The sequence below is a fragment of the Chrysochloris asiatica genome, unplaced genomic scaffold, assembly GCF_000296735.1.
Source record: "Chrysochloris asiatica unplaced genomic scaffold, ChrAsi1.0 scaffold00061, whole genome shotgun sequence".
Lineage (NCBI taxonomy): Eukaryota > Metazoa > Chordata > Mammalia > Afrosoricida > Chrysochloridae > Chrysochloris > Chrysochloris asiatica.
Window position 1 is genome coordinate 2,816,779 of NW_006408579.1, and position 10,924 is coordinate 2,827,702.

The following is a 10,924-nucleotide window of genomic DNA, read 5'->3' on the forward strand; positions in this document are numbered from 1 at the left end:
AATATACAGGTTCTCAAAAAAAAAAGCAAGCCAAATAAAATATAGTCCTTATCCTTCCAGAATAATATAAATATTTTCACTAAGCTTTTCCAATAGATTGGAGTTAGGGAAGTGGTTTTCCTAGGGCCTCAGGGAGTGGAGACAATCAGCGTGTACTCATGTGGACTATGACTTCATGGGATTGAGAAGAAGATTGAGTAACTGGCTGGACAACTTCTTCAGCTTTATTTGCTCTTCCTGGGTTAGGAACACATAGTCAGCCATGGATAGAGGTTGCATCTAACACCGTTAGAGAGAGATTTAACACAAGAACAGGTGAAATGCCAAAGGCAATGTGTGGCTGGGTCCCTGAAACCCAAGGACTTAAGAGTCAGAGAGAATTCAGAGATCAGAAATGGTGATCCTCTGTGGAGTGCCCTTGTTTCTACTTCTTCATTGGATACAATTCCAGTTCTCTCTCACACTCACTGCCACCCAGTCAATTCAGACTCAGTGACCCTGTAGGACAGACTGTAAATCTTTGTGGGAACGGACAACCTCATCTTTCTCCTGAGGAGCAGCTGGTGGGTCTGAACTGCTGATTTTTCAGTTAGCAGCCCACTGTGACACCAATTCTGTTCTTTCACCATTTTTCCTCCTAGCACCCTTTCTCTGCTTCTCATTTTTTCAGTGCATTCTAGAGAGAAAGCGTTAGAGGGAAAACTGGTGATTGAAACTCATTGACTACATAATAGAAAACATTTGGACTACAGGGCATCAGAGAAACTGTAGAAGCGAAATGCCTAGCTTTTGAGAAACATGAATCTCGGGGAGTAACGAAAGTATTACCAGTTTCTTAGGCCATAAAACCACGGAAGTGAAGAAATAAAACCTTAGCTGAAAGCATCATGTTGCTACCTCCTGAATGACCACACAAAGCCTATGACTTCATTTGCTGAGATGTGTCATGCACATGCAATTGCACTTCAGGGAGAAAACAACCACAAATACCATACCTCAACCTCCACTTTCTTCTGAGTGGCTTGTTCAGGGTCACGATATTTAGTGTTTTATAAGTGAGTAGACAAGACTGAACGGAAGAGCAATGTAAATGACTAACAAGACTCAAAAACATAATGTATTTGTTTGCTGAAGTGCAACACCTTCAAAGACAGAACGAGGTGTGGGATAGAGTATGTGACAGTCAGTAAATCCATTCTTGCCCTTGCTCACCACTCTTTCACTTCTTAGCTCAGAATCAACCTAAGTTTATGGATACTTTTTGGTTCTTAGCTGAAGGTACCATTGGCTGGTTAACTCTCACCTAAATCCATGGATAAGTAGTTTAGTTCCCAGAGTAGCATTGAACCCAAAGTTTTCGAGGTCGTGGCTTTCTTCCACTAGCTGCCCACAGCTAGGATCTGAACGGGTGAAGAGGAGAAATTGGACTTTGAGATTGGTGCCTCGGAGGAAACTGGCATTCTGGAAGTCAGTACACTTCTGCTGAGGAGCAGGAAGTATGTCTCCTGTGGGGGCAGGAAAAAAACAAGAAATGTCCAAGGTGAGGTCATCAGTTCTTAGGTTGGGAGAAAGGAAGAAATGGCCTTACTTACAGGCAAGACGCTTACTATACATCAGCTAGTGTAATAATTGGAGTTCTGGTGTAGAGGTATTGAATAAGCAACAGACTGATAACCACAAGGATGGTGGTTCAAATTTACCAGTTTTTCCTTGGAAACCTCATATAGGGTCGGTATGAGTCCAAACTGACTCAGCAGCACTTAACAACAACAACAAAGTGTAATAATCTGACATTTGTTGATTTAAAATGGCATCATTTATGCAAACAAAATCTGTCAACATTTTTCATGTGTAACTGGTAGCACTGTTAGATGTTGGCCTGCAAACTGCAAGGTTGGCAGTTCAAACCCACCAGTCACCCTGAGGAAGAAAATTGAGGTTGCTTGCTCATGTAAAGATTTACAGTCTCAGAAACCCTATATAAGGTTTCTATGAGTTGGAATCAACCTGATGGCAGTGGGTGTTTTGTGTATTTTTGGTTTGGGGTGTTTGTGTATTTTTATTTGTTTGCTTGCTTGTTTAAGGATAAAATATCAGAGAAGAAAAATCCTGACTCATCTGCAACACCCAACATCCCACCCCATGTCTACTCTGACAATAAATCTAGCTCACAGCATGTCTTGCGGGAAAAACCCTCAAGAGCAGCAGCACACACATTGACCTCCATCACACACACAGTCTCAATGCTCTTAGTAACTACTAACATTATTAAAGCGCAAAGATGTCAGTTTGAGGACTAAGGTGTGCCTTACCCAAGCCATGGTATTTTCAATTGCCTCATATACATGTGAAAGTTAGACAATGAAGATCACAGAAGAATGGATGCATTTGAATTATGGTGTTGGTGAAGAACATTGAAAGTACCATGGAGTGCCAGATGGATAAACAAACCTATCTTGGGAGAGGTACAGACAGAATGCTCCTTAGATGTGAGAATGGTGAGACTTTGACTCTCATATTTCGATCATACTGTTAGAAGGGACCTGTCCCCGTAGGACATGATGCTTGGAAAAGTGGAAGGCCAGTGAAAAAGAGGGACACTCCCAATGAGATGGATTAGCACAGTGGCAGCAACCCTGGGCTCAAACATAACAATTGTGAGGGTGGCTCAGGATGAGGCAGTGTTTTGTTCTGTTATGCATGGAGTCACGATGAGTCAGAACCGATTCACTGGCCTCTAACCACCACAACAGCATTATTGCCATCAGACAAAGCTATTCACAGAATCATTAAGCTCATAAACCCACATTTTGTGCTCAGAGGAGAGGTCCAGATTGCAGATTTTGGTTTGTGCAGGCCGTTTACAGAGGAAGACAGCAATTTTAGATTTCTGGAAGATTATCTGCCTTCGGAGGGACACTTATATAAGGGTGTGGATCTGGACTATAGGAAGCCTAAGTTTTGAGACTATGTCATATGATAAGGCCTTCCAAAGCATCACTACAGTAGACCAGGATTTTTACCATCTCTGCTTCTGAGGCCCAAAGCTTGTCCCCAAAATCTCTTGCATGTTCCTTCAGAAAAGCAAGTCTGGACACCAGTGGGGTCAGATCCACTCTGAGGGCGCAGCCTGCAACTTGAACTCCCAGAGTAATGAGAGAGAGTGGGGGATGCTTGACCACAGGAATATCTATGGAAAATTGTGCCTATGGCAATTAATTCAAATTGCTTGATGATCACTCACAGTTGGCAATGGAAATCTCAATGTATAATAAAAACTGCTCAGTGGCACCACCCTTCAAGGGCATATACCTTACCAGGCATACCTAAACACACCTTTGTGTCTGACTCTACTACTTCATTTGCCTTCCACTTTTGGCTTTTCTCATTCCCCCTTTTTTATTGAGCTGTAATTCACATAACACAAAAACAACCATCCTAAAGTGAGTAATTCAGTGGGTTTAATACATTACCAATATTGTACAATCACCACCTCTATCTAATTCCAAAACATATTCACCTTTTCTAATTCCTCCTTCCCTCTAACCCATGACAACCACTAATCTGCTTTCTGTCTCTCTGAATTCACCTATTCTGAATTGTTCATATAAGTAGAATCATGTGATCATTTTGTGTCTGGTTTCTTTCACTTAGCTTAATATTTTTGAAGTTCATCCACATTAGAGCATGTATTCATGCTTTATTCAATTTTGTGGATAAGAATTGTTTCATTGTTTGACTATACTACCATTTGCGTATCATTTCATCCATTAATAGACATTTGGCTATTGTGACTAGTGCTGCTATGAACATGAGCATACATGGACTTGTTTGAATACTTGTCATTATTTCTTGTGGCACATATTTAGGAGTACAATTGTTGGGTTATATGATAGTTCTGGTAGCGTAGTGGTTACGAATCGGGCTGCGAACCTTAAGGTCAGCGGTTCGAAACTACCAGCTGCTCCGCGGGAGAAAGATGAGGCTTTCTATTCCCGTAAAGATTTACAACCTCGGAAACCCTGTACAGGGTTGCTATGGGTCGGAACCAACTCGACGGCACTTAACAACAACGATAGTTCTATATTTAACTTTTGAAGGACCTGCTAAACTGTTTCCACAGTGACTGAACCATTTTATGTTTTCAATAACCATGTACAAGTGTTCAAATTTCTCTATTTCCTCAACAACACTTGCTATTTTTCGTTTATTATTGTTGTTGTTGTCATCATCCTAATGGATGTGAAGTCAGCCTATAGCTCTTTAAAGAAAGCATGAAGGGATCTGCTTAAGGGTACATGTGACCAAATTCAGGGTTCTTCGTGTTCAATGGGCAGAGCTCATGATCAACATTCAGCTTGCACTTTAGGGCCTGCCCTTTCTTTGTTGAGATATAGCATGCAGAAAATCTGTGAAGTTATCCCTTTACCAGAATCTCCCCCTTCCACTCACACAAATGCATACAACTCTGTCCTCACTCCTATAGCAGTACTAGGGTACTCCTCAATCTGCCTACCAATACAGAACCATCGACCTGAACTCACTCCCACTGAGTCAATTCTGACTCACAGCAACCCTACAGGACAGAGGACAATGGCCCCTATAGGGTTTCCAAGACTGAAAATCTTTATGAAAGCAGACTGTCACACAGGAACAATCCTGTGGAGCAGCTGGTAGACTTGAACCACCAAATTTCTGGTTAATATCTCAATGCTTAATGCACTGTGCCACCAGGGACTCCTTACAGAACTACCATGCTCCACTAATAAGAAGCCATTCCTCTCTGCTTACTTTCTCCAAACTTTCTCTTAGCCCCTCTATTGTATTTCAACTACCCCATTTCCAGTTCTTAAGCCCTGAGCACAGGGATGACAGCTGGACTCTGCCATCTCAGTGGTTCTGCTTGCTGTCAAGCCCCTGCCACAAACTTTTTAATGTTATATTACTGCTCCAAAGCTCAAGTGTGTGCTTTTGACATTTTTATCAAGAAGTGTTCATTTTTGGCTAAATGAATATAATTTCCAGAATCTTGAACATTCAGATAAAGTAATTTTTAAAAATTTTTATTGAGAATTGGGTGAAGAGTTACAGAACAAATCGTCAGTTTTGTATTCACCAGTTCATTTTGCTTCATCTCGTTGATTACAATCCCCTCAATGTAACATCACTCATCCCACTTCCTTCCTGTGTTTCCTGTTTCCATTCCTCCTTCTTTCCTAACCCTTCCAAACTTGGTCCTTGAAGAAATGATGCCCTTTTGATCTCAATGGTTAATTATTTTAAAGTGTGCTTACCTCACTAGTGCTCTTGTTCCCCTTAAAGAATTGTCTATTGTTGAGCTGAAAATTGAGCAGGAGACAGGGGCAAGTTCACACTCAGACCTAAAGGGTGACATGGTCTCAGGTGTTCTACAAGTCTCTATCTGACCAGTAAATCTGGTATCTTTTGTAATTTTTGCGTTTTGTCCTATATTTTCTCCCACTCTGTCTAGGACCTTTAAAGAAAAAAACGAAAACAAAACAAAGGCTTACAGAGCAGATCAATTGTACATTCAACAAATCATATACTTTATTTCATTTCAAGGACTGCAATCCCTTCCAAGTAACATCAGAAATCGCACTCTTTCCCGGTGGTTCTTGTTGTTTACATTCCTCCTTTTTCCCAGCCCTTCAGAATTTTGTCCTTAGATAAATTCAGCCCCTTTAGTCTCAAATGACTGACTATTCTAGTTGTGCATCTCTCACTAGTGTTGTTTCTCCCCTGCATACCCATCACTGCTTGAGGGTAAGTTCACTTTCAGACCTGAGGATGACCAAGGGCCATAGTCTCTGGTTCCTCCAGTCTCTTTTTGATCAGTAAACCTGGTCCTGATATACAAATGATACAATCTATACACATGTATTAAGTTGGGTGAAAGGAAAGGTAACATACAATAAGGGGGAGGTCAGCACAATATGATTAAGGCAAAGGAAGACCCTGGAAGGTGCACAAGAGTAAAAACAACGAAGGTGAATACTATTACATACAAAAGGACTTCAAAAAGTTCATTAGGAAATGGAATTTTTAAAGAATGGATTTGTTTTATGAACTTTTTGAAACATTCTTATACACAATCCTGCAATAACAGTCATAACAACCAATAATCTATGAGTAGATACGTAGGTATACATTCAAGCTAAGCAGATGTGGGGAGGGGAGTGGGAGTATTACCACAGTATACATATAAGTATGGCAGAGGATATTTCTATATATACCTTTGTGTATACTACTAATATGGTATCCAAAGAGATTTAGGAGTCAAAGTCTGAAAACTTCCTTGCCATAATCAAACACCTAGAGGGAATGAGTCATTAGGCTTGGAGACTTAAGACCACAGTTATGGAAGACATATGAGTCGATTGGCATAGCATAGCCTACAAAGACAATATTTTACATCCTGCTTTGGTGTCATAAAAGCTTATGAGTGGTCCTCTCTGATGCAACCATTGGTTGCTCCCCATCTAGAGCAAAGAAGAATGTTGAAAATTAGATACGGAAAGGAACAATTAGTTCAAAAGACTAAAACACTGTGTGAACCACAGTTTTCATTACTCTGAGACAAGAAGAATAAGGTGGTGTATGGCTACCACTACAGGCCCACTCTCATTAGGATCAAATTAGAAAATCCAGGACAGAGTAGGGGGGAAACGTAGAACAATATTCAAAATAAAAAAGAAGACCAAACTTGAGGCAAATTTTCAAAGATAGCAGACTAGGCAGAAAGGCTGTGTGGACCCTCTGCAGCAAGAATGTGGGAAACCTGATGAGACAGATGCATAGGATAGTTCTAGAATTCTGAGCTCCAGATGAAGGGATACAGAAGTGGATCATGCCCTTTCTGGGAGAGAGAACTGAGCAGACGTGGCAAGAGAGGAGGCTACTACTGCGCTGTGGTGGCTGACCCAACCTGCCACAGCCATCTTGAGCATTTGTGAGCGGCTTCAGAGACAAGAAAACATACTTGCATTGCAGAAACCTACCTGTGGCTCCCAAAGACAAAGGTATATATATTTTTCCTTCTTGTTCCCCACACTCCCCTAGTAACCAGAGGTAAAGCAGCCTCCACTAGTGTACACCCCCAGGGAAACTTGTGCTTTCCAGGCAGTTGGAGCTACTCAGAGGCAGACATTGAGGCTTCAAGCCCAATGGAAGGAGCTAACTGCAATATCTCCATTCAGGTGGGCCCTGCCCCAAATCTGCAAAGTCAGCCCCAGACATTAGTCAGGACCCTAGCTCTCACTAGAAGACATGACTGAATGGATGTGTGGGGCAGAGGAGAGAAAAAGAAAAGAAGAAGAAAGACAGGTTATATGTGTGGGCCCAACGGTGCAGAAGGACCATCTTGAACTTTCTTGGATGGCTGTAAAGGCAAGAGGCCAGGAGGTGGCACAGAAAGGCAACAGGTAGAGAAAAAGGCATTGCCAGCTTTTGTTTGTGTCTTTTTCTGTTTCCATTACTATTTTATTTTATTTTTTTATGTTGTTTGCTGATTTGTTTGTTTTTCTTCTCTCTTGTGGGTGTGTTTTTCTCTTCTTGCCTCCCCAACAAGAGACAGCAACTGTGGCCATAAAGCACAGTTACAGTCGTACCCTCTACAACCCCACCAATTTGGTTAGAGTCAATATCAGCTGTTATACAGCAGATAAATGACAACAACCAGCACCAGCTAAATCCCCCCTGTACTGAACAGCAAGAACAGAAAACAGCACACAAGCTCATCACTTGGTCATACTCACAAGGAGGTAATTGGTGAGTACCTAAGAATACACCAACATACAGTCATCAACTTAATACAAATACAACAAAACCACAATGCCTGAAAAGCAACAGACAATTTCAGTTCACATGAAGAAACAAGACAGAGTAGCTCAAAGAAACAACCAAGAGACAGAGCTAGAAAACATTTTAGAGGGGAAAAAGGCATTGGAACTACCTTAAAAACAATTTGCTGTTGTTAAGTGCCGTTGAGTCGGTTCTGACCCATAGTGACCCTGTATAGAGTTTCCAAGGAGCAACTGGTGAGTTTGAACCACTGACCGTGTGGCTCAAACAACTTTGCAGTCCAGCACATTAGCCCACAGCACCACACCAGACTCCTAAAAACAATTTAGGAACCTCCAAATAACTGACAGAAAGTTCAAGGAAAATAAGGAAGAATTCAGAAAAAAAGCTACAGGAGCAATCAAACAAAATAGATAAAGGATTGGAGACTATACAAACTTGCAAACAGAAAGCCATAAGAAGAATACAAAGATAGCAGAAATGGAAAATACATTGAAAGGGCAAAGGAGTGTATTTCAATGAGTGCAAACCAGAATTAGTGAGCTTGATTGTTCCTGAATATATTTTATGAAGCAAGCATAACCCTCATACAAAAAGCAGGAAAACACATCACTAAAAAATTAAATTATAGAGCAACATTCTTCATAAACATAGATGCAAAAATTCTCAATAAAATTCCAGCGGATAGAATTCAACAACATAGCCCCAAAAATAATATATCATGACCAAGTTGGATTCATACCAAGGATGCAAGGGTGGATCAGCATTAAAAAAAAACAAAAAACAATAAACTGCCTCCTCAAAGTAGAGTTGACCGTAATGACATGAATGAAGTAAAGCATTTGAGGCCTTCATTTGTTGATGGGGCACAACTTAAAATGAGAAGAAACAGCTATAAACATCCATTAGTAATCAGAACATGAAATGTACAAAGTATTAATCTAGGAAAATTGGAAGTCAAAATTGAAATAGAATGCATAAACATAGATAACCTAAGCATTAGTGAGCTGAAATGGACTAGTAGTGACCATTTTGAATCTGACAATCACAACACTTACTATGCCAAGAATGATAAGTTGAAGAGAAATGGCATCGTATTCATCATCAAAAAGAACATTTCAAGATCTATCTTGAAGTACAACAATGTCTGTGATAGGATAATATCAATATGCCTACAAGGAAGGCTAGTTAATACAACTATTATTCAAATTTATGTACCAACCAATAAAACCAGTGATGCAGAAATCATTGGACAATATTGTTAATATCACACACAATTAAAATTTTGCTGAAGATAATTAAATGATAGCATCAGTATATCAACAGGGAGCTGTCAGACATTCAAGCCAGATACAGAAGAGGAAGTGATGCTAAGGATATATCATTGCTGCTGTTAGTTGGATCTTGGCTAAGAAAGGTGTTTACTTGTGTTTTATTGACTATGCAAAGGCTTTCGCTGTGTATACCATGAGAAACTCTGGATTACATTGCAAAGAATGGGTATTTCAGAACATTTAATTGTGCTCATGAAGAACCTGTACATAGACCAAGAGACAGGTGTTAGAACAGAACAAGGGAATACTGTATGATTTAAAATCAGCAAAGGTGTGAGCTAGGGTTGTCTTTTCACTATACTTAATGCAGTCTGGAGATTGATCAAATAATCTCAGAAACTGGCTTACATGAAGAAGAATGTAGCATCAGGATTAGAGGAAGACTCATCAACAACCTGCAATATGCAGATGATACAACCTTGCTTTCTGGAAATGTTGTTGTTGTTAAGTGCCGTCGAGTCGGTTCCGACCCATAGCGACCTGTACAGGGTTTCCGAGGGTGTAAATCTTTACGGGAGTAGAAAGCCTCATCTTTCTCCTGCGGAGCAGCTGGTAGTTTCGAACCGCTGACCTTAAGGTTCGCAGCCCGATTCGTAACCACTACGCTACCAGAGCTCCTGGAAATGAAGATTACTTAATTAATATACTTGTTGATGAAGACCATAGCCTTACATATGGGTTGCACCTCGCTGTAAGGAAAACAAAAATTCTCATAACTAGATCAATAAATAAAGCTGTACAAAGAACAAAATCTGTGATGGAAATATAGCCAGAATACTCCTTAGAATATTAGACTTCATCTCTCCTACTTCAGACATGTTATCAGGAGGGACTCTTCCCTAGAGAAGGATATTATGCTTGATCAATTGGAGAGTGAGTGAAGGAGAGGAAGACCCTCAGTGAGATGGATTGGACACAATGGCAGCAACAGTGGACTCAAACGTAGCAACAATTGTGAGGAAGACTTATGACCAGGCAGGATTTCATTCTGCTGTGTATAGGGTCGCTGTGAGTTGCAACCTACTCCACGGTACCTACCAACAACAATGATGATGTAATTTGACAATCGTGAAGGGATGTAGTCATCCTCTGTTTTGTGATCTGATGTGGTCATCTTTCATTTTTCCATTGCACAGAGTTTTCCATAATGACATGGTTGATCTTTGCAATTTAATCACACTGATAAGTGATAAGTGGGGATGTGCAGTAAGTTGGACAGAAAATAAGAAAGACTGAAGTAGGATCAATGCATTTAAATTAGGATGTTGGCAAAGAATATTGAAAGTACTATGGACTAACAGAAGAACAAACAAATCTTGTTGGAAGAAGTACAACCAGAATGATCCTTAGAAGCCACAATGGCAAGACTTCATCCCTCCTACCTCGGAAATGCTATCAGGAAGGACCCTGGAAATGGGCTTGGTAAAGTAGATGGCCAACAAAAAACAAGGAAGACCCACACAATATGGATTGACACAGTGGCAGCAATAATGGGCACAAGCATAAGAACAGTTGTGAGAAAGGTACAGAACTAGCCAGTTTTACTTCTATTATGCATAGGGTTGCTATGAGTCAGAACCAACTCAACAGCACCTAACAACAAATATATATATACAGAGTCCTGGTGTGGCAATGTAGGATAAGCACTGGACTGCTAACCACAAGGTCACCAGTTCAAACCCATCAGCCACTCTATGGAAAACCTACACAGAGTTGCTATGAGTTGGAACTGACTTGATGGCACTTAATAACAAAAGATATATATATAT

The 10,924-nt window shown here is 40.5% G+C and overlaps 1 protein-coding gene across 1 annotated transcript in view; it reads right to left on the reverse strand.

Moving 5' to 3' along the window:
• Positions 1–10,924, reverse strand: part of PLA1A (phospholipase A1 member A) — a 59,820-nt gene that overhangs the window by 32,564 nt on the left and 16,332 nt on the right. The window contains exon 2 of the mRNA XM_006864201.1: positions 1,304–1,505. Within this exon, the coding sequence (XP_006864263.1) occupies positions 1,304–1,505 (202 nt within the window). The remainder of the gene's footprint in view (positions 1–1,303; positions 1,506–10,924) is intronic.